The sequence below is a fragment of the Gadus macrocephalus genome, chromosome 3 (assembly GCF_031168955.1).
Source record: "Gadus macrocephalus chromosome 3, ASM3116895v1".
NCBI lineage: Eukaryota > Metazoa > Chordata > Actinopteri > Gadiformes > Gadidae > Gadus > Gadus macrocephalus.
Genome location: NC_082384.1, coordinates 4,449,271 through 4,473,427, shown reverse-complemented (window position 1 = coordinate 4,473,427; position 24,157 = coordinate 4,449,271). Strand labels below are relative to the sequence as shown.

Below are 24,157 nucleotides of genomic sequence, written 5' to 3'. Positions count from 1 at the left end.
ATAAATTATTATAAATAATTTATAAAGTAATTTATTAAATAAATGTAAAAAAAATAAGAATTTATGCATAAAGAGAAAAAATATAGGCCAGCTCAGCTAGTAGAGTGTAACTAAAATGACATGAACCTGATACCTCAATGTGTTCAATGTTGCTGACAGCAACGTCTTTGTAAATATATTTTCTGTGACTGTTATCAATACATGTTAGTCTACTTACAGGTCTGCAGAAACAAGTCCTTATCTTCATTTTTATTCTTTTGGGAGGCGTTTTTAACGGTGCACCTAATTAACAATATGGATGTCTTTGAGGTCTGTCTTTGTTTGTGAACAACATTACATTGTTCATATAGTTATACTCCATTCTAGAGGAGATAGATATATAGAGATAAATAGAGATAGATATGAACGTGTCCGTACCTTCCTGAACCCACCTCATCCCTCTTCCTTCAGGTCCTCATAACCATGACAACGAAGCGCCGCCTGATCACAGACTCCTTCAAGGTGGTCAAGAAACGACGACATGTCAAGAGGGAAAAGAGACCCCCGTCCCCACCACAGAATGGTACCATCTGACAACATTTAGTTTGTATACTAGTCGACCTTAACACGAGTGGGGTCAAGTTGACTGGTTAATGAAGATTTAATTAATGGTTATAAAGAAGTGCATTAAGCATCGGGAAATTATGGTCAATCAAATCAATTGACCTTTGTTCCTTTAAGCAGATGTTTTAGGCAGAAACAAGTCACTGTTTACAGAAAGTGTCAGGGAATGACATGCTGCGTGTCACGGCCGCTGGCCAAGGTGCAGAAAATGGACCGCAATGCAGAATATATAAACTTGAACAAAAAAATATAGATTTTCTTTTAAATACCCGGGCCCTGTTCATATTTTAAACATGGGTCGTAGGCAACAGGCTCCAACGAGCGCAGGCAACAGTGGGGAAAACTAAGGAGCTTGGCTAGGCACTGGGGCACTAAAGTCCAGGGGAACAGAAAACTAGTGGTCGCAATGACCGGGAAAATGTCCAATAGGAAGTCCAAAAAAACGGGAGAGAAGAATGCAACTTACGGGCAAGGGCCAGGGAGAGGGCACGGGCAAGGGCAAGGGCAAGAGAAAAGACAAGGGGGGGTCCTGGGCCGAGCACGGGCTTGGCGTTGAGCGGCTTGACTTGGCATGGCTGTGGCTGTGGCTGTGGCTCCATGAACAAAGATCAAAGTCAAAGTCATTTTTAATGTCAATTCAGCATCTGATTCAACTTCTTTCTTAAGTATAAGTGGAAAAGTACAGGCTCTAAAATTAATCTAATTTCAGAGCCTGATCCTCACGTCTTATTTATGTATCTTTGCCCGATATGCAGCACTTTTCATCTTGTTACGTGCATTTAGGTTGATATCTGTCTTGATGTTAGGAAGAAGGTACCTAATGATGCAAATAAAATGCTTGGTATTTCTAAGGAGTAGAAAGTAAAGATATTTGTGTCCAGATGTAGCTAGTAAAAGTAGACCGTTGTTTGTATTTACGTACTTCCCAGATCTGTAACCATATAAGCCTAATTAAAAAGGGGGATGAAGGTTAATATAGAAGTGCACCGCTGTGATTTTAGATTGGCGTAATATATTCTTGCATAACAAAATAATAACTTGATGAAAAGGGCAGATTGCTTTCAGATTAGTCTTAGTCTAAAGAATGGACATTGGGCAGTATGTCACACTATTAGATAGCTGAAATTGATGCTAATGCTTTTTTTTCCTTATATCAAGGTTATCGTTTGCCACTCGCTTAACAAAACATATCTGAAATATGTTATAGTGTTAAATATGTTATAATGTTAATAGTTTTCTGAGCTATTGAGATTATGAGGCAAACAGCTGTAATTTGGATGGTCAAACTGAATTTATCTTCGCGGATATAATTTTGTGTGTGTCTGTCTAACACAACCCAAATATATTAAATGTCTCTTAAACAATCAATCAAATTTCATCGGAATACTATAACATAAAAGAATGTAGGCTACAATGAGTCTGTGTGTTGTTTTGTCATAGACTCAAGACAACGGTCATCAGTGTTGTGATGGTGATACAAATACATTTACAATTACATTTAGGGCATTTAGCAGATGCTTTTATCCAAAGCGATTTACAATAAGTACATTTGCCAGAAGAAAGAGAAACAATATATCACTGTCGGTAAAGTAAGGATGTTCATAGTACCAAGCACTAACAATTGTTAGGTTAACCCATTCTCTGTATACAACAAAGGTAGCTAGGGTAAAATGCTACAGAACGCTAAGTACTACTATTACAAATACCAGCAGCCATGCTGTGCTTCTGTCAAACCAAGTCAAGCCAGGGCAGTATAGTCACATGGTAAAATGTCTGCGTTCTCTCATGACTGACTTATTTCACTTCCGAGTTGTATGTTGAAACGTTTTTTGAGATGTTCATGAAAAGATGGATATACCTCTTGTCCGTATCTTTAATATAGTTTTTTGTTCACTCAGAGACTGAGACCATAACAGAGCAAGAATTGGAGCTGCAGGAACTGAAGCAGTTTGATCTGGACTGGAAGTATGGGCCATGTACAGGTAAAGCATGTAGCACGGTTACTGTACTATGATCTGGACCGAACAGGAAATACGATGGTGTGGGAAAATGCCTTCAACTTTGTCATATGTTTCATATTTGAAATGTGTCATTTATCAAGCAATGCTTCAACATGGCTCCTTCAACATTCACCCCTAAATTATTGACCAAAGATAAACACCCATCCATTATGGCAAGGGTTCCTTTTGCTACCAGGCAATATACAGGAAATTATATATACGCCATGGGGCTTTTATCGAGTGCTTACAGTCTGCAGTTGGGGGCCCAGTGAGACTCAAACCCCTTTTTTATTTGTTTTATTATTTACTACTCAGCACGTAGAAAAGTAGAAAGCCGTAGAAAATAGTGTTAATGCCAAAATATAATACCACAGCACCCTCTCATCCATCAATTACACACAGATAGTTTACAATTTACACATTTGTACATTGAAACATTGTACATTTACAATTGACATTTGAAAATGTTGTTATATTTTGGGCGCCTGGGCCCCGTTTCCCGATATCGATGGATCTTCGCTCGTAAGATCATTCTCCCGATGGATCTTGCGATCCATCGATAATTTCTTTGTCGCGTTTCCCGAAACTCCTCTTAACGTGAACGCGCATTCGCTGCACTCACGACGTCGTAGGATTGTAACTGTCTGACACTGTGCTGAAATGGGCTCCGTAAGAGGGGGAGACGCAGGAATGTCGCAGGAAAATTGTGTTAAAAAGGGTTAAAATATATCCCCATCAAGGACAACAGCAGAGTAGCTTACGAAAAAAATAGACTGCAATTATATGAATGCTAGACATTAAAACACAATTGATTAGGCTTAAACCGACATATATCAGTCCTAATCCTGAGCGCACGATCGGGAGGTGGAAGTTGCGCTTTAGATGCCTTCACAAGTCCAGCGGAGGGCTCCAGTTTTCGCCGGCCAAGTCATGCGCCGTGATATGTGTGACGGCTATGTTGCACAACATTGCAGCTAAGCTTAGGCTGGGGTGGCTTTGCTTGAACCGGAGGACGTTGAGGACGATGACGACGAGGAAGATCGGTGTGAGGACGGCCTCCCTCATAACTACGCGGCTGGTTTTCATGCGCGTCGAAGTGTGATTGAGACTTTTTTTTAACCCTCCACCCTCCCACATGTCACTAAACATTCCCGTCAACGTGACCAATCCCCACCATATCCCAGCCTTTTGCCTGCTCCTTTGCTTGTTTTTAAAAAAAAAAAAATTCTTTATATTTTATTTTTTACATTATTTTATGCTACGTTTAATGAGTAGCCTATGTCAGTCTGCACAAATCCCCACACTTTCTCACACATTTTGAGTGCCCTGCCTGCGCAAACATTTTCTGGACTGTCCCGTTTTATTTTGGCCATTTTAACATCTTTATTAATAAATTAATAATCTTTATTAATGACTAAACTAAGAACATAAAGGCGCAATGCGTTTTAATAAAACGCATCCAATAGACGGAATGTCCGATGGTGACGCCACTGAGGCGATAGCTGACGATGCTCTTAGCGTCCCACGAGTACCAGCACCCCTGGAGTACTCGTTAGCTACGAGCGTTTTCAAGACGTTCGTTCCCAACGATGCTTTCGGGAAACGCGGTGAAAACTCTACGATGCCCTTTCGACGCACTTCACGATCCACTTAGGCTAACGACGCTTTCGGGAAACGGGGCCCTGGTCTCTGAGGTACAACAGTGGGATCACCAATTAGAATAGAACAGGCAGAAACGGGGGTTGCGGTGAAATCAACTTATGTCATTTATTTATAAAAAAAAGTGCAGGGGGAAAAGGGAGGGGGCAAAAGGCAACTCAAATCTTCACCCGGTTGGCGGCTGTCGTCAGGGTGCCCTTTCTGGCTCTTCCTGGGGTGGGGCCAGAGAGAGAGAGAGAGAGAGAGCAAGATAGACCAAGGTTAGTGGGGTCTGTGGTCCCTGCCACTGACCTCTTCGCCCTAGCTCGGCTTGGGTTTCCTCTTGGAGTCGTTGGGGTTCCACTTCAGCTGCAGGCCTTCTCTCGGGTTTCAGCACGACACAATTCACACACTGACAAAACAGCTCTTCGGTCCACTTGAACGTAACTTCATTAATTAGGTTTGGAGTGATCAAGAGGGTTGGCCACAGGCCTCTTACCACGAGACTGGCCTAACGTGTCTTTGGTCTCCACACACTCCTCCAGCCAGTCTATCTTCAGCCTGTTCTGGTGGAGTTAAAAAGGCCCTCTGATTGCAGGGCTAACTCAGCACACCTGTGCAGGGTAAGCTGAGTAGTACCTCCCATCCAGCACCACACCCCTTGGCTGCCTTTGCCTGCCTTTGTGGCCACCACGTGGCCATGTGGGGCACTGCTCAGCGGCTGGGCCACCACAATATATACGTAATTAAAAAATATTATAGATGTATAATTGCAAAGATTTTTGCACTGTGATGGCATTGCTTAACATTTAAAGGTCCCATAGCATAAAAATTGACTTTATGAGGTTTTATAACCCCAGTAGCTAGAAAAGGCGTCCATAAATACGTTAACATCATTCATCCGCACTTGATATTACTTCATCATCCAGGGTTTTGCACAGGAGATTACATTTTTTGGGAATATTTAATTTATCAAGACAGATTATTAATCAGTATTAATCATTAAATTCAGTACAGGCTTTATTTGTATAGCCTGTAGTTATATATTGTTAGACATGCGTGGACGAGGAATACACTAACTTCATTAAATCACAGACTGTGATTCAAATCATGGCTATGTGCTTTGGCAGGCCTTATCTTTGTTTTGGCTTTTTTTTGGGTGAACAGACATTTTCTGCCCTCCTTCCCCTAACCCTCACGTTATCGATCAAATCATAAGTCTAAATGCACTTTCATCTAAGGGCGTAGGTTTCTTTTGAGTATTTGTGGGGACATTTATTTGTCAATTGTCAATGCTGCCAATACCCATGCCAAGTGGTGCATGTGCATGCACGCATGGACACAAACTATCAAAAACATTAAGCTCCATGTAACAAAATGTTTCCCCTTTTCAAGCATATATTGCAATATTTTGATTATTAACATAATATTTATATATTTTGTGACTTGTGTTCCTTTAAGAAGATGTTTTAGGCAGAAACAAGTCACTGTTTACAGAAAGTGTCAGGGAATGACATGCTGCGTGTCACGGCCGCTGGCCAAGGTGCAGAAAATGGACCGCAATGCAGAACTATAAACTTAAACAAAAAAATATAGATTTATTTTTATTTTTTTATTGACTTTATGAGGTTTTATAACATTAATATGAGTTCCCCTAGCCTGCCTATGGCCCCCCAGTAGCTAGAAATGGCGTTGGGTGTAAAACGAGCACTAGGTATCCTGCTCTGCTTTTCCCCCATATGTCGTCATACGGGGACATGTTACCTCCCCTTCTCTGCTTTGCCCGCCCAGAGAATTTGGCCTGCCAATGAGACAATGAGCTAAGACTGTTGTACACTTCTTTGTTATTTGGATTTCGGGTGGCATTGGCAGAGAAGATTTGGTAAATTTTTCATGGGCGCAACCCACATACTCAGCTCTGCTGCTCATCCCACAAGTGCATGTTCCTTACAAATGGGGCACCATTGGAAAGGGAAATATACAGGCTTTCCAACGGTATAAGATTTATGGCCAAAAAGCATTTTTATATCAGAGAAATAATCAACCAACACAAATTTCCTAATTTTTTGCGCTAAGTTTATACATAACATCTATCTATCTAAATCGATATCTATATATACATATATATATATATATATATATATACTGTAAATCATCTATGTATATGTATGTAGACAGCCCGTATCAACAGTCTAAGAGCCCAATCCCCAGCGTATGTCCTCCCCCAGGTATCAGCAGGCTCCAGAGATGGGAGCGGGCGCAGGTCCACGGGCTGAACCCCCCCCAGGAGATCAGGGAGCTACTGCTGCGTACAAACAACGATCCCCAGTTCACCCGGAGGTGAGCAGGGCCCACACGCATGCACACAGACACACAGGGACCCCCAGTCTCAGGAGGAGCAGACTGATAGTATAAACGTACACCAGACGCTTGCTGACGATGCTATCTTTAGCCGTGTGGTAGACAACATCTAGGACGGTGTGTCACACTCCACGGTCACACCAATATCATTTATTTTATTCATTTTCTTAAAAAGCTTTGACTTTGGGTCAAATGTAAATAAAAAGGACAAAAATCATTGCACCTTTACCCCTGTATTTAATTATAAATATTCATAGGAAAAATATTTCATGTTATACTATCGGTGTCCGAGAAGCTTAACCCTCTCTCGGACACGGTCATCAGCCCTAACTGCTGCCAAGACGGAGCTCCACACATCTCACCTCCGTTGCCGCTGTGTCTTCTGAGACTTCAAAGCGTATACTAGTTAGGATGTGAGGTTTCAGCGTTCATAAACTGGACTACGCAGACCGGCAAAAAACATAGGATATTTCTCCTGCTTTCTCTAAATCACATCTTACTTTTAAACCGTGACTAAATGGCATATACCACTATGTTGAAAATCATATCAGACATATACAGAGAAAAAAGATTTAGGGGTCATAGCCCCTTACATTTTCTTTTTCAAAGTTACCATGGGTGGTAAACATGAGGCTAAGACCACCCCCCCCCCCCCCCCTCATTCCTAGATCTCAGCCCAAAATGTGATGGTACTTGCTTACCCTTCAACAACACTCAACATCAATCACAGAATTAAAGATTTCTCCTGCATCTCTGAATGATATAATCTTATGGACTATAGATATTCGACTCATCCATTCTCGTAAAAGGCTTGTTATACAGGGTTCATACGGTCATGAAAAACCTGGAAAAGTCATGGAATTTTAAAATGGCTATTTCCAGGCCTGGAAAAGTGCTTGAAAAAAAATTAAATCCCAAATGTTTTGGAGAAGTCATGGAAATTTGTTATATTCATATTTTCATGTCATTCATTTACCTGGGATGAGCAAAATTGTGGGTTTCTGTGGTGGCAAAGCATTTCACATTTCAAACATGGGAGAGGCGGCATTAACGAGCCATGCCAAAGGAAGCAAACATCAATGGTTTGGATTTCTCATTGTTAGTTTAAATACTACATTTGATCACTTTTTCATGTACACACCAGAAGTTTCTCAAAATTTTTAGTAATGGAAAAGTCATTGAAAAGTCATGGAAATCTATTGGTCAAAATGTGTATGAACCCTGGTTATACCCCAGTTATGATGGCATCACCTGTCACCTGTTCACCTGGGGAACTATTGTAGCAAACAGCTACAATAGTGAGTCTTTGTCTGACATCTGTCTTTGTCTTTCAGCTTATGGAGTGACTATCCCTTGTGAGAGATGGAAGAAGAACAAGAAGAATGCCCATAGTTGATTTAAATCTGTGAATTTTAATATTTGTTCATTGGTTTTGTTTCATCACTGTTACACTGTTACTGTTCTTCCCCCTGCCTTGACTTTAAACCAACAGACTGTTTAGACCTGCTTCAACTCTGGTGGTGGTGACATAATGACAACAAATAAATAACAAACACTATAATGCCAGTCTTGTCACTCAATGCCTCACCCTCCTTGCACTACACGCATATTAATTTTCAACATATTATCGTACTCGCGTCTCTTACACTAGTCTGCATCTCATGCATCCAAATTACCTTTCCTCCGGATGGAACTGTCCACTATTGAACGTCTGTTACCAGGGTAAAATGTTCTGCAATCTGGTAAGACAATTTTAATTTTGAATGTAGGTGGCTTCTATACAGTATATAAGTAAACCATTACGCTATTTCTTTATTTTATATATATATATATATATATATATATATATATATATATATATATATAGTGCAAACGACAGTTTGAGTGTCATAGGGCGTCAGAGCCATGACGTCTGGAAAACATAAATATTGTCCTGATAACGTCGGAATACCACCCGGCATAAACTCCCTCAATAACGTCTCTTTATTCGATTGCTGCGCTGCCACTCATTCAGGACGAGGCGCTGATTTGTTCTTAGTTATATCCGACATTTTAGCGATTGGTGAAGAGTCATTCCTAGAGGCGGAACCGTTGGCAGCCAACTCCTAGCAGGTGGGATTATGCAAAATCCTCCAATTTGATTCGCCTAGCACTGCCGTCCATCATTTTCCGAGATGTCTCATTGGTTCAGCTTCCCTGAACTCGTCAAGGCAAGCCGAACACCGTTAATCGCCTCCATTCTGTGGCCTATTAACACTATCCAGCGGTATCTTTTCTATTTTCCAGAAGGAATATTTTCTAAGGACTGCGGTTAATTGCGCTCCTAAACCTGTAGTACACGCGAAGACTTTTGCCTGTCTACAGCCTTTACATTTGAACCGGCGACATTTCTACTCATCTGAGAATCGGATGCAGTTTCTATGACAACATCGACCTTTAGATGTGAAGGATGAGAGGATGAAACGATAGTCCTTATTTAACGCAGACCCCCATGGTACTCTGATCAGTGTGATTTATAAAGCGGGATCGATAGTTCTCTGGACGGACGCGGACTCACTGCATCGGTAAGAAACCCAGACGGGCTGACCGCCTGCTCTAATATATATATATATATATATATATATATATATATTATATGGTTATATATTAAATGATCATATGTGTGCTAAACGTTCCCGTAAAGGACGAGGCTAACCTTAAGCGTGAGGCCAGCCGTGTTCCCATTGTGTGTTGAGATCTCTCCAACGTTATCACCGTCCAGTGTCACTCGGTGTGTTGCATTGGGCCTTCATCGGGCTTCGCGTCTCCATCATCTGTCTGATGGTTGCCATACGCTACTGTTTCCTGACCAGGGTGGACCAGACCTGCCCTGCTGGTTGGGCTCTTTTACACGGGCTCGGTTATTGTATCCCGTCCAGGGTTTATACAGTATGTGCTCATGTCGCGTCTGCATGGCGCTGTAGTTGGACCGAGCGACGGATCCAAGTCCATCCAGTCCATCCATTCCCTCCAGTACCCCGACCGCTAATGAAACCGCTCAGGTTCCAGCTGTGAACCACTAATCAGCCACTCAGGCTAGCCCCGGCCTCTGTGGACCACTAGTCAGCGTCCTGGCCTCTGTGGACCACTAGTCAGCCTCCTGGCCCCTGTAGACCACTAGTCAGCCTGCCGGCCTCTGTGGACCACTAGTCAGCCTCCTGGCCTCTGTGGACCACTAGTCAGCGTCCTGGCCTCTGAACCACTAGTCAGCCTCCCAGACTCGTGTCCTGGCCTCTGTCGCCCTGCACGCTGAATGGGCAGGAAGGCCCTGATCAACGGTGACAGGGATGTTAAATCTGCGGAGGCCAGATATTCACACATAGCTTAGCCTTAAATAGACATTGATATTATGATCGGGAACATTGTTCCCCCCCACATAACGTTACCTAACTGCCAGTTCATCTCTCAGGGGCATGTTTGGCTCTGCGTTTTGCCTGGTTTAGTTGCCTGGCTATCCAGTCGCTTAGTTTCCCAAGCCAGTATGTGTGGTAATCGTCTGCGATTTCTATTTAACAGGTGCAAAGGCAAGCTATTTTGTTTTGTTTCTAGTCATGGATTCAAATTTGATTTGCAGATTGTGAACTTAAAATTTTAAATTTGTGCCTTTTGTCTACTTAGCCGATTTGCTTTTCCACAGCTTCATTGTTATTCTCTAATTCTGTCCCTGTCTCCCTCCTCTATTCCTTATCTTCTCCCCATCTTTATCTGCCCTCCTCTTCTCTCATTACATCCACTGACCCATTACCCACCCTGCCCATCACTCTCACTCTCTCTGTCGCTGTCTCTCTGTCTTTCTCTCCCTCCCCCCTCCCTCTTCCTCTGCTAGTAATAATGGACAACGGTCACACCAAGACGGTGGAGGAGTCTCTGGGCTTCTTCAGTGTCAATGAATCAACCGGCCTGAGCTGTGAGCAGCTGAGGAAGAGTCGGGACAGATGGGGGCCCAATGGTAGGCGTCTCTCACTATTGTGTTTCATAATGATCCACACATCAGTGTCACACCTCAGGCTGAATGAGTAGGCCTAGGTTAGTGGTGTTACATACATGCTATGCTTAAGAGGGTTAAGGTTCATTGTTATGCAAGGATAATTTATTATCCATACAATTTACGTTACATTGTAGTATTTCTGACCAAATATCTGGTGACATTAATGCAACTGCTTGTGTATGAAGCAGCTATGACTACTGTCTTATTGTTTCATACATATGTCCCTTTCTTCTTTCTCTTCCAGAGTTGCCTGCGGAAGAAGGTAGGATGGTTTCTTTTTTTCACAAAACATAATTAGTCTGGATCGTTTTGTTCATTTCGATTTCGAAGGGATATCCCCTACGGGTGCGGCGCAGATTGCCTCTAGGCCTGCAACCAATCAGAGCGACTAAACGGGTTGTGCAGAGCTGGTCTTAAACCAGCAAACATTGTTAAAGGGGACATATTATGCCACCAGCTGTGAGTATGATTAGCCTTGCATGCCGTTTCAAAAATCGTCCCCATATGACATCACTAGTGGGCGTGTCCACCTAGATCTGATCACTCTACCAGCCTACCCAGTGGACCGAAGTAAACGTTGCTCATCTATCCAGCACAGATCTAGGTGGAAACGCCCACTAGTGATGTCATATGGGGCCGATTTTCGAAACGGCTTGTAAGGCTAATCACACTCATATTGGTGGTATAATACGTCTCCTTTAACAGACAACATGCTTGCAGCAAAGACATCTTTTCACGAAACAAAAGCTTGTAGTGAAGTTGTTTGTTCTTCTTTTAATGACAATATACCTTGTCGTTTGTTTAGTAATGCCTCAATAGCGTAATCAACAGCCCTTTCTACATCAGTGGCAGCCATCTTGGTTGTTGTTGGTATGCCTCTAGAGTGTTCCTCTGCACCGTCTTCGTATTTATCCCGCCTCATATTAGATTAACGGTTGCGGTTGGTCGACCTATCTCGCACCGGGCAGGAACATTTAGTATGGGAGGGGAGACAGACCTTATCTGTAGAGCAATTGAAATTAGCTCAGGAGATTCGTCTGGTGTTCAGACGAGGACACAGGTGGATGTAGGCCATACTTTTGGAGACAGTCCTGTAATTTTGATGCCAAAAGTTTGATCGTGCTTTGATGTAAAAAGAAAATGAAAAGTTGTCTAGTCACACATAATGTATATACCGACAGGTCTGTCTGAGATGTTGCAGACCCTACCCAGGGAATGTCTGAGAGTAGAGGGTTTACTAAGGCATTTTATGGACCCGACAAACCCAGTTACTCAGCACTTCCATGCGTTCCTCTAGGAATCAGTGCCGATCCCTGCTGGTCCCAGGTCTGCTCAGATTCACTCGGGTTTACACATGATGATAAACCGACCGGGCCTCACAGTCATAGAATGGGACCTGACCCAGACCGGATGTAAAATGACTGTAATAAAGTGTGGACCCTAGCCCGTGCAGTCGTCTGTCTCGGACCCTAGGGTTCAGGTAGACCTCTGTGTGGGCCCTCTTTCCTTCTTTCCTGCATGCCTGATTCTGCCCCTTTGGTTCCAGGTAAATCTCTCTGGGAGCTGATCCTGGAACAGTTTGAGGATCTGTTGGTCAGAATATTGCTGCTGGCCGCTTGTATTTCCTTTGTAAGTAAACACAGACACCTCATACAAAATCTAGATCATGAAATGTTATAAAGATAATGCAGAAGTGTATAATGTATGTCTTCTTGTTGAAGTTCAAAGCATTCTTAGAACTGAATTTGTTTTACTACAGGGTTACCTGCTGATTTGTGATCATTGTAAATCTATTCAGTGGGTTTATTCAAGTGCAAAATGTAATATGTGCATCACCTGTAAAGTATGAATGCTCTTTCCTGTAGAAATACAGTAGTAGGGGTGTAGCAGCATTTTGTAGGTAAATTATCTCCTAAAGGGTTACTTAAATATACAAAGAATGACAAACAAGCCACAGAAACAGACATAAGTGCAATGGTTTGCATTGCATGGGTTTTCATCTCAAAGTAACTCCACCATGGTTGTTTCTCAGACTCTGGCTTGGTTTGAGGAAGGACAGGGGACAATCACAGCTTTCGTGGAGCCATTTGTCATCCTCCTCATCCTCATTGCCAACGCCATCGTAGGAGTATGGCAGGTAAGGTGTGTGTGTGTGTGTGTGTGTGTGTGTGTGTGTGTGTGTGTGTGTGTGTGTGTGTGTGTGTGTGTGTGTGTGTGTGTGTGTGTGTGTGTGTGTGTGTGTGTGTGTGTGTGTGTGTGTGCGCGTCTGAAAGACCCTCTTGAAAAAACCGAAACAAGGAAATAGGATTGAGTAATTGATTGATGGTGACGCTTGTAATGTGCCTCATTGGATAATTCCCCTGCTGCATAGTGGTGTGGGGTCAGAGATCCACCTGCTACATGGGGGCAGAGCAAACCCTTAAGAGCGCTGTAGTTTACCAACTTATGTGTGTGTGTTCTCCAGGAGCGTAATGCAGAGAACGCCATCGAGGCGCTGAAGGAGTACGAGCCGGAGATGGGCAAGGTGTACCGGCAGGACAAGAAGAGCGTGCAGAGGATCAGGGCTAGAGACATCGTCCCGGGGGAGATCGTTGAAGTAGCTGGTAAACTCCACTTAACATTCAGCTGTTCTAGATTTACCAATCTATTGTACAGCTTCTATCAATGCTGATGAATTTCTAGTTTTTGTGAGGACAAAATCGGTTGCCCTGATAATCATCCTGGGTTACTATTTAGTTTCTTTCTATAAATTGAGTGATTTGACCATGTTGCTGACACCTGAACCCAGCAATAAACGGATAGCGATGACGTTGTTCCAAGTTATTATTTAGATCCGATATTTCTGGATGTTTTTTTTATTTTTATAGAATTCATCGACATTAACAATACTTTAAGTCTCACTTCAAGGACCTTAGTTAAGATTTAGGAGTGTTATGGATTAGAAATGGCCTTGCCACCTGCCCGCTATTATTGAATGAACCATGAGTGTATGCATGGTGAGAGTATTTGTTTCAGGTTGAATCTAAATTGAAAAACCAGGAGTAAACCAGCCAACAATTAACTGCATGGATGTGTGGCTGATAAGCTGAACGCAAAATTGGAATGGTGGTGTTCTTTCTGTTGAGTCGTGTGTAAATATTAAACATTTCAGACCTATTCCATTCAATCACAAAAATAATTATAAATATAACCGCAAGCGGTGATTAACGGGGTCCGAGCAAAATTAAATGTGAAGAACACACTAATGGAAGATATATAAATATAACATATCATTTAAGGAAAGATGTTCCACTTATAAACCTGAACTGCAGCCTCATTCACATGGTCAAATCATCTATTGATAAGCACACAACATCCAGAAAACTCGAAGCACACATTTCTCAAGTGATTTAAGGGCTTTCTACAAAGCATATACCTGAAAAATCTTTGAAATTCTGGGGAAATTAAACATTTGTAGTCAAAAACAGTAACGGAAGAAAAACAAATATGACAGAGTTAATGGTTGGGGACGGAATTCTCTTTTTTGGCCATTTTTGCAAAACTACTTGAAATCTTTATCATAACCCACTTACAGCCACTGAGTTAGAAGTACTGACCTGTAAATTAAACAAGTCAATTTCTGTGGAACGGGCAGGGCTCGAAAAACTCCCGCCAATGATTTCCAGAACCACCGAGTGGCATTGGACAGTAAGTACGTCAATCAAACGGTCGTACTGCATTCCCCCTCTCCCCGCGCGTGACCTCTTTGTGCACGTACTCAAAGCTCGTGACCCAGAGCAAGCTTCTGTTTGTTGTTATCCTGCGGTAGCTACTGGAGCTAGCTAACTAGCTAATCCACATTTGGATCTAGCACTAGAAGACAACCCTAAACTCCAACCTAGCTTGCCTGGTTAGCTCTCGCGCATCCAGTGTTCATGTTAGCCGGCTATAGCCGGACATTGGCCGATTGCACGCACGCATGGCCGGTATAATAAAATGTAAACGGCCCACATGTCCGAGAAAAAAAAGAAAGAAGTTCGCATTCATGTATGAATTAATCAGTAGCATATGAAAACCAGTAGCGGTTCCTGGCCGAGCTCACCAGGGAGGCAAACACGAACGTGCATTCATTAGGCCTGCAGCGGATTCGAATTGTATCCGAATCCGTTCGGTTCGTTTACCACAGTTCGGAGCATTCTGGAGATCCGTGGATTTCGGTTTCATGAAGGCATTGCCTTATGTAGCGTATTTTGCCTACTGTAGCCTACGTCCGATACAAAAGGGTGTTTAGGACCCAGCGGAATGCATTCTCTCCAGTGCTGCCCGAGCCAATGAGACTTTTCCCGCCCCTCCCTTCAGCCTGTCAGCGTTCAAAACAAACTTTAAGCGGTCCATGACAATTTATAAATGGAAAAGATGAATGGAAATGACAATAAGAGGAAATTTGAGGAAGCACCAGCCTCATTAAAGTCAGCCGTGTGGGATCATTTCGGTTTTAGTGTGGAATGCGATGATCAGGGGAAAAAGACAGTTGACAAGCAAAGGACAGTATGCAAACACTGTTTCTCGTCCTTCGTTTACTCCTCGGGTAGCACTTCGAATATGGCAGGACACCTTCGCCGCAGCCACCCAACTATTAATGTGTGGGTCTCATTCATTTTTGTGTTTCTCCCCCAAACCCTCCGTCAAAAAAAAGTCTGCCTTTTTACTATCACGGACATGATCCTAATCCGAACCGTATCCGAAACCGAGGCCCAAAACGGTTATCTGAACCGAACCGTGGACACACTGATCCGTTTCACCACTAGCATTCATGAACGCGCGCAGTGCACCCGCACATGCATACACATGTCACTCAGTGGCCACGCTGTTGAATGCTTATTGGCTGTCATCACGCAAAATTCGCGTCAAAGTTGAAATATTTCAACTCGAGCAAATTTGTCACGGCACAAATCCTCGTGAACGCGCTCACCTGCGCACGGCGAAAGTGTGGCGCGACAAATCAAAACTTGTCGCCGGTTTTCTCTCGCGAAAAATTCGCTCGATACGCGTCTCTACGTTCACTTTGAATGGGATCTTGTCGCCCCGTCGCGTTTGGTGTGAACGCACAAATCTTTCCCGACTGGGCAAAGCTGGCCAAAATCGCCAGTACAGTGTTCCGCAGTAACACCGTTTCCAGTGTTCCTGCGGAACGAGGCTTTTCTCTCCAAAACAGGATTATAACATCTATCAGAAACCGCCTAGCTGAGCAAAAGGTGACGAGGCGCATATCGAGCCTTGGGCCGGGGTTGAAAGACTTCAACTTTTCGCGAGCAGCGGAGCACTTCCATGCCATGAAGTTGCGCCGAAAAAAGCCTGCAAGAATTGCAATTATCAATTATTTTTTTTTTTTCCCCGTTTACCATTTTTGCAGAGAATGGCTGTTATGTTTTTTTGCCTAGGCTAATTTAATAAATGGCATTTATTGAAGCAACTTAGTTTGTGTCGTTTGTCGTTTAAATAAATTATTAGTGAACAAGTCCGGAAGATATTCCAAGTGTCCGATATTCTGGAATAGTGTCGGACATTTGCCCACCCAAGAAAAAGTCTGTGAACCCTGCGAGCACCTGTGTTCGCGCTCGTGCATGATTGCGCGTCCATGTACTTGGAATGGGTGGAGTCAGAGTCAGCATTGAAGGAGAGGGGTTAGGACCATTTGAGTTGTGTATTTTCAAAATCTGCTGGCGTTTCGCAAATCCCATACCCAACCTTTAATTATGATGGAAAAATGGTTAACGGAGATGTTCCCCTTAATGTCATACTGTGTCTTGGCAGACCATTTCTTGGAAACTTATGAGCCGGAATGTTGATTGCCTGACGAATTTCAGGTGCCGTTCAATGTTGTGCTTCTTAAATGAGTGGCAATGACAGAATGCATGTTCAGCTTGTTCATAATGCTCTAATCAGTATTCAAACTCTCAACCTAAGGATCACCAGTACACGGCTTTATCCCGTTGAGCCACTGACATTCCTAAATTCAAGAAGCCTCATGCACATGGTGAAAATGACGATTGATGAACACAACATCAAGACAACTCCAAGCACATATTTCACAAAATAATTAAGGGCTTTCTTAAAAGAGTACAGATCTGAAAATTTGCAATGTTAATGGTATCCATCTAATGATAGCCGTATGGTAGCTATACAATAACAAAATGGTCATATAGGCAAAATGGCTTGAGACTGTGGACGTTTGGCTTTTCTACGAAATTGTTGGAAAAGTGAACATTTTTAGAGCAGAAGACCAGGGTTTTATAAATGCGTCTGATTCTAGAGATTAATATCCTGAATGAATTTTGAGTCCAGGTCAATCTGGTGAGGAGGAATAAGCCTAATTCATGATTTTTTACAATAGAGCCACCTTTGGGTGCAGTACCACAAATTTGGGTTTATGGGTAGAGGGGGTAATTGGCAGGGTTGGGAATGTTACTTTAAAAAAGTAATAAGTTATAGTTACTCACTAATTGTTCCAAAAAGTAACTGAGTTAGTAACTGAATTACTCAATAATAAAAGTAACTAGTTACCAGGGAAAGTAACTATTTGCGTTACTGTAAAAAAGAAGAAAGTTGCTATGTGTCAAAGAATTTGGATTTTTCTGAGCAGTTTTCACTTGGCCTTAATGTGTTAAATGGTTGAACTGCCCATTAAAGGCCCTGATATGCTTCCAACTGAGACCCCGTCCACACTAACCCGGGTAAATCTACAAACGCATAAATAATCATCCGTTTAGCCCTTCCGTCCACACTAAAACTGAGAATTAGGACACTGAAAACAATGCTTTTCGAAAACGATCGCTGAGGTGGATAAATGTGAAAACGGTGGGTTTGCGTTGTAGTGTGGACAGGGTAGATGGAGGCTTTCAGAAACGATGACTTTCGGTTGCCATGACACTGCCACAAGCATGCGCTCGAGACCGAGACGCTCATCAAAAAAATGGCAGGTGAAATGAAAATGATGATCTCTCTGTACAATGTACTAATTTATCTCCAGAAACTACTCAACGTATTGGCTCAAACATATTCGTTGCTCCAACGCCGGAGGCGAGCGCTGTACTAATGTTCTTCAGTGATGGTAAAAAACCCGAAAGACGACAGTTCAAACCGTATTTGGAGCGGCGTTTCTGGACAAGACCGGGTTGAAAATGATTAACCAGCTGATCAACTGTAAATATCAGCTGATCGCGCGCCTGTAATCTCAACAGAGAGGCGTGGCTATATATATATATATATATATATCGAATACTGATTTTCCGAGTGGCCGTTAGCTATAAAAATCCATAGAGTAGCCGCACCGTTATATAACCCGCAGAATCGAAAAATATAAAATTTGCGTAATTTAATTATTTTTTATTTTCGGACTATAAGCCGCGCCTTTTAGGATACAAACTTTTAAAAACAGGAAATAATTAAATTACGCAAATTTTATATAATCGAAAAATGGGAAAAAAGGCGCGGCTTATAGTCCGAAAATTACGGTGTGTGTGTATATATATATATATATATATATATATACCGTAATTTTCGGACTATAAGCCGCGCCTTTTTTCCCATTTATCGATTCTGCGGCTTATATAACGGTGCGGCTACTCTATGGATTTTTACAGCTAACGGCCACTCGGAAAATTTGTATTCGAAGCTTAAATCAGTATTCGGAGCTTCGTTGTTTTTTTTCCACGCACGTGACGTTACAAAAGCGAGGGAGGCAAATTATAAGCGTCAGCAACACCAAGCAGAGAAGCGAGAGAGGTGGAGGAAGAATAGATATCTTCTTTCCCTTTACTTTATAACACCACATTAGCGGGATCTCGGGAGGAAAAGTAATACTTGACGAAATGCTAACCTTAGTTGTTTGTTTACGTTCGCTGTACAGCGAACTGTGCTGTACAGCAATCAACTGTGACTGGCATGCTGCAGAGCGTGAGCGTCTTGGGAATACCCGGACAATATAATGGATATAATATGGACACATAAGACAATCAATATTCGGTATTTGTTATGGATTTATTGTTCAAATTCCCTGAAAAGATGCACGTTCCAGGATGAATTGAAAAGCTCCCGTAAGGGCTGAGATGGCAGAGGACAGCTGATTTGGAACGGAACAACAGCTGTTCGCTTTCACGGGGAAAAACGAAGGAACTTCAACCTACTTAGGCCTACTAATTAACATCCAAAAGCTATTAAATATTCAACAAAATATGCAAATACTGTCAAAATCGGTTCCAGGGAGTATATGGATTATTAATGTTGTTTTTGATGGAGTTTTTTTCTGGAACGAGTATTCGAATATTCGCTCGGAAAACCGAGTATTCGAAGCCTGAAAAATGGCATTCGGGCCAGCCCTAATGGTAATTAAACATTAAAACACCTGCAGCTTATAGTCCAGTGCGGCTTATATATGTAAACATCATTCAATTTAGCTGCTGCGGCTTATACTCCGGTGCGCCTTATATTGCGGAAAATACGGTATGTATTATCTGCTGCAAAACTTGGAGTATCCATAATACAAAGCATTGACCCTTTTTTGCATTTGTGGTTTTGACATATACATAAATAGGGTGCACTGAAGCCTACTATCTGTGCACACCCCTTCTGAAGCTCTCTCTCCCCGAAGTTCTCTCGGGGGTAAAGGTACGGCCACAACAAACGTGTTACGCGCGCAACGCGCCTAACCTGCCGCTTGATCATTGTGTGTCACAAAAATGGTTCAACGCGCCTTACGTGCCTACACATCTAGATGAGCCCGCCCAATACTTATTTTCCCCCCCTATTTTTCTTTTGCTCCACAAACATGGCTGAGATCACCACCATCACTGCGCTGTATTTGTTGTGGGAGTCCGAGGAACGTAGGAAACCTAAACGCCGCCGTGTTTGGGTGAATGACATCCTCCGTAGGCACTCACAGCTGGGTGAGTCTCCTCGCCCAGTCTCCTCGCCCACGGCGACCCACGACTGCTCCTTCTTGTTTCTATCCCTGTACGACACCAACGTGGTGTCGTACAGGATAGGACGAGCACACACTGAAACGATGACTTGGTCGTCCCATGTTCTTTCTGCTTCTGTGCGTCCTCCGTCTCTCAGCCAGTGACGTCGGGTCAAGCTCAACGCTGATTGGCTATCGCGGCTAAGCGTCACGCGTAAGAGCGTAAAAAGTTAAAAGTCTTGAACTCTGCGCGTAAGTGCGTTGGGCGTGTTAGCTCCCTAAAAAAGTGGCTAACGCGCTGTTTTAGCGCATTCTTGACACTAGACTGACACACGCTACCGCTCGCTCTCCTCACTCGTACTCACTCGCTGACATCACTCACACATGCACTGCCGCACGCCACTGCCAAAATAGCACTTTGTGTTAGTGCTATTTCAATTTTTGTCCCTGTGTGTTTGTCTGTAACTGTGGTTCATTGTTCTGCTGCCTGTCTTGGCCAGGTCACCTTTGAAAAAGAGATTATTAATCTCAATAGGTTTTTCTCCTGGTTAAATAAAGGTTAAATACATAGAAAATACTTGCGCACACACAAACGCTACTCTATGGTAGAGCCAAGAAGGTTCTACGAGCGCTTCAAACCAATCTCACCAACGAACGACGTACGGAAGAGATGCGTAGCGAAGAAGGTTTCGGGAAACACGTGAGATGTTAAGGTCCAACTTAAAGTAGAGGTTACGAATGAAGTAGCGCCAAGAAGGCTTTAAGAAGGTTTTGGGAAACTAGGCTCTAAGCCTTAATGCGTTCCACAGACTTAAACTATCCTCATTCATTTGTGGGTTTATCTTCATGCAAACAAGATTGCATGTTGAGGCTCTTGAATAAGAACAGACAACAAAACAACAAAAATACACCAAATATATGCAGCCTTTGATGTTGTCCCTAAATACCAGGATCTGCTATGAAGGTTAAACCAATGTCAAGGCTGTGGTTTATGTTTGCCTCACTTCCATAGAGAGTGCTGTTTCCAAGCCAAGTTCCAGCAGCTGGTTTCCATCAGTGTGTTTGGACACAGTTGGAATAACATTGCAGCGCCTCTGTTTAGTTCTCCCTTGACAAGCGTCCCGTGTACATGCTTACCCCTGGCCCTGTGCCTCTCTCTCTCCCTCTCTCCAACTACCTCTCTCTCTCCCACTGTTGCTCTTTCTATCTGCCTCTCTATCTGCCTCTCTTTCTCCCTCTGCCTCTCTATCTGCCTCTCGCTCTTGCTCTCTCTATCTGCCTCTCGCTCTCCCTCTTGCTCTCTCTATCTGCCTCTCTCTCCTCTCTCGGCCCCCTTGTTAGTAGAGCAGTGAGAACTACAACAAAAGAAAACTGATAAAATAGAATACATACAATAGAGGCAAAGTATCATCAAGCTCCTCCCACTGAAACTTTTTCCATATCTGCTTTGGACAATCCTGAAAGCACCTTTGCACATGCACAAATCATGTGATATCTCCTCATGCGTACTTGATGACAATATTTTAAACACAGCCCTCTCTTTTCATATGGGCTCGTAGGAATACACTTGAATCTTCCAGTGTACACGCTGTCTCAGGCTGGGGTTCACAAAAGTGTGTGTGTGTGTGTGTGCGCGCGGAAAATCCTGCAGTTTTTCCTACAGATCATGGGAACACAGTGACATTAGTCAGTGATGTAACAGCAGGAAGCTGGATTATGTGTGTTTTTGTGTGAGTGCTTGACCCACCCTACTCTTTAAAGCAATACAACACATTTTTTTTACTTTTGCGTTCATTCCAGTCGATTCTAACATCACCGTTTTGTGACTGATTAGGATCTGCCGAAAGAAATATATTTATATTTGTCTTTTTACTTTGAATGGTATTGCCATTCCCGGCTCTGTGGAAAAAAACTCCTCTTGGTGCATATTTCACTGCTGCCTTCCTACAAGGTTTGCTCTGCCTCAGGACGTTCAGGCTAAAACAGTGAATTGATTCGCATGCGAATAGATACATTTGTCGATCAACAGATTTGTTATTATGCGTGGAAATTCTAATCTAGAAGTCTTAGCTAAGATACTCTGTCGTCATTTCTGCCCTCTTTTTTTTTTTACAATAAGGTGAAGATGGTATACCAATTACATAAACTCTCCTATTTAACATAGAAAACACAATGAATATACATATCCCGATCTCCTCACCTCTTGATTATAAAGCGATAATCCTAAACCTGGCTATTGGAGTTTTTCTAATAGTTTGCGTTTGTGTGTGTGTGTGTGAAAATATGTGCTATTGCAATGGATTCCATGGGACATGGTTTTTCTGATGCTTCATGCACACCTTGATGAATTTTATTTAGTGTCTTCTTCTGGATTCCCCTTCTCACCCACAGTTGGTGACAAGGTGCCTGCAGACATAAGGCTGACCTCCATCTGCTCCACAACCTTGAGGGTGGATCAGTCTATTCTGACGGGGGAGTCCGTCTCAGTTCTGAAGCACACTGACCCTGTGCCAGACCCCCGCGCTGTCAACCAGGACAAGAAAAACATGCTTTTCTCAGTAAGATTGTGTGTGTGTGTGTGTGTGTGTGTGTGTGTGTGTGTGTGTGTGTGTGTGTGTGTGTGTGTGTGTGTGTGTGTGTGTGTGTGTGTGTGTGTGTGTGTGTGTGTGTGTGTGTGTGTGTGTGTGTGTGCGCGTGCCAAGTCATCACAAATACCATCTGTAATGTAGTTGTTGAATTGGGAAAGATGTATTGCGTATAGCAGCGATTCCACTTTTCACAGACCAAGTACAGTGCAAGTACAGGTACTTTCATTTGGGTACTCACAAATACAGAGTACAGATACGAGTACTTCAGAATACCAATACAGTTTAAGGAGCCACTGTTTTAGTGTGAATACCTTCAAAACAATTGGATAAAAAAGGGAAGTTTAAGGAAAGGGGGGGCTTGTTATCACAATGGTTGGCAACTTTGTGACACTTTTTTAGTACCGTCCTTCAGTATGATGTTATAATGAGCAATGTTGTTTATGAAATGCACCACACACCGTAGCGTTATACTATTGGTGTCCGGGAAGCCTAACCCTTGGACGAGGGTATTAAATAAATCGCTGCACGTACGGAGCTTCACCATCCAAACATACCGTGGCGTTATGCAATAAACGCCACGGTGTGGTTGCAGTCAACCTCGGCCCAGTCAGAGCCCCTCACGTCCACACACACACCCACCACGTTTAAAAAAAAACATAAAAACGTATTTTGGTGCACCGTTGGCTCCTCAACATTACATCACGTTGCGTAAAGTGGTATGGGGTGGTTGTAATGGGCCCGACTCATTTGGGCCCGACTCATTGCCACGAGAGCCATTCACTATAACTGACTTATTTGGCGGTTGTTACAGCCCCACCTTCTCCCTAGGATCCACACAGGGGCTTCACTTCCTGTTGTGTTACTGTGTGTCCCTTCAGGGCACCAACATAGCGGCGGGGCGGGCCATCGGTGTGGTCGTGGCCACTGGGGTCCAGACGGAGATCGGTAAGATCCGGGACCAGATGGCCGCCACGGACCCGGAGCGCACGCCCCTGCAGCAGAAACTGGACCAGTTTGGAGAGCAGCTGTCCAAGGTACTGAACCAACTAATCACAGTTCAGCATCTGGGGATGTCAGTGTTCAGGTTTGCACCCCATCCCTGGTTTGAAGGGGCGGAGACACAGTGGCCGTGGTGCACCAGTGCTTTAGATGATGGTGCCAATCATCTTTAATGATGTAATTCCAATGTTATTCCATTGCATATACAATTGTAGAATGGTATAAAGTAGGCAATGCACAGCAATGATTCCGATTAGCATATTGCAGTGTCACGGCCCGGCTCTTGGCCAAAACATATATGGGGACACACCAAAATCTAACTGCAAAAGTAATCATCATTTATCGATGAACAGAACCAAAATAATGGTGTACCAAAAGTCAAATGATGTCTGGAGAGGGAGAGAGCCATGGGAAGACTGGTGAGCCTTATATCTGCAGCCACCAGGAACCACCTGAGAGGAGCAATGGGTGTTGCCCCAAGCTACACAAAAACACACAAAGACAGCAAGAGGGCCGTCACAGCAGTCCCTTGTATGAGCCAAGCATTAGACTCGAAAACATTTCTGTGAAACATTAGGTATAGACGACAAGCTACCGCTATGCTAGGTTGAAGGAAGGGTACAACCCCTCCAGAGGTATCCTGGCATTGGCATGCGACAGCAAACTGCATTTATTCTGAAACCTCTCGTTCATTTTCCATTTCCAACGGGCGTCACCAACGGGCACAGACCAAAATGCCTCTGGATGCAATTGGATAGACCAATCATAGCAACAATACAAATGACACAGCACTGAGTGATGAAAAAAGGGAATGTTAATTTGTCTTTGGGTGAAAATATATCGTCCAGTTAATACCGTCTCGATTGTGGAATCGGCAGACTTTTTTCAGTCAGCCATCTTTGTTGTCGTTGATGCCTCTATTGCGTGATTAACGGTTGTGATTGGTCGGTCTAGCTCGTACCGGGGACTCATCTTTTTGAATGGCAGCCAAGCCTGATTTATA

General features: G+C 43.2%; 2 protein-coding genes across 3 annotated transcripts in view; both read left to right on the top strand.

The window, feature by feature from the left end:
- Positions 1 to 407: 407 nt before the first annotated feature.
- Positions 408 to 8,168, top strand: pold4 (DNA polymerase delta 4, accessory subunit). Its single transcript, XM_060046733.1, has 4 exons — positions 408 to 562; positions 2,502 to 2,585; positions 6,470 to 6,581; positions 7,937 to 8,168. The coding sequence occupies exons 1-4, from the start codon at positions 463 to 465 to the stop codon at positions 7,959 to 7,961; spliced, it is 321 nt and encodes a 106-aa protein (XP_059902716.1). The 5' UTR covers positions 408 to 462; the 3' UTR covers positions 7,962 to 8,168.
- Positions 8,169 to 8,788: 620 nt separating this feature from the next.
- si:dkey-28b4.8 (sarcoplasmic/endoplasmic reticulum calcium ATPase 2) overlaps positions 8,789 to 24,157 on the top strand; it is a 126,972-nt gene continuing 111,603 nt past the window's right edge. The window contains exons 1-8 of one of the 2 annotated variants that reach the window (XM_060046742.1): positions 8,789 to 9,166; positions 10,468 to 10,590; positions 10,874 to 10,891; positions 12,176 to 12,258; positions 12,662 to 12,766; positions 13,094 to 13,232; positions 21,959 to 22,125; positions 23,034 to 23,189. In XM_060046742.1, the coding sequence (XP_059902725.1) occupies positions 10,473 to 10,590; positions 10,874 to 10,891; positions 12,176 to 12,258; positions 12,662 to 12,766; positions 13,094 to 13,232; positions 21,959 to 22,125; positions 23,034 to 23,189 (786 nt within the window). In that variant the 5' untranslated portion in view covers positions 8,789 to 9,166; positions 10,468 to 10,472. The remainder of the gene's footprint in view (positions 9,167 to 10,467; positions 10,591 to 10,873; positions 10,892 to 12,175; positions 12,259 to 12,661; positions 12,767 to 13,093; positions 13,233 to 21,958; positions 22,126 to 23,033; positions 23,190 to 24,157) is intronic. The other variant, XM_060046741.1, reaches the window with a different exon arrangement.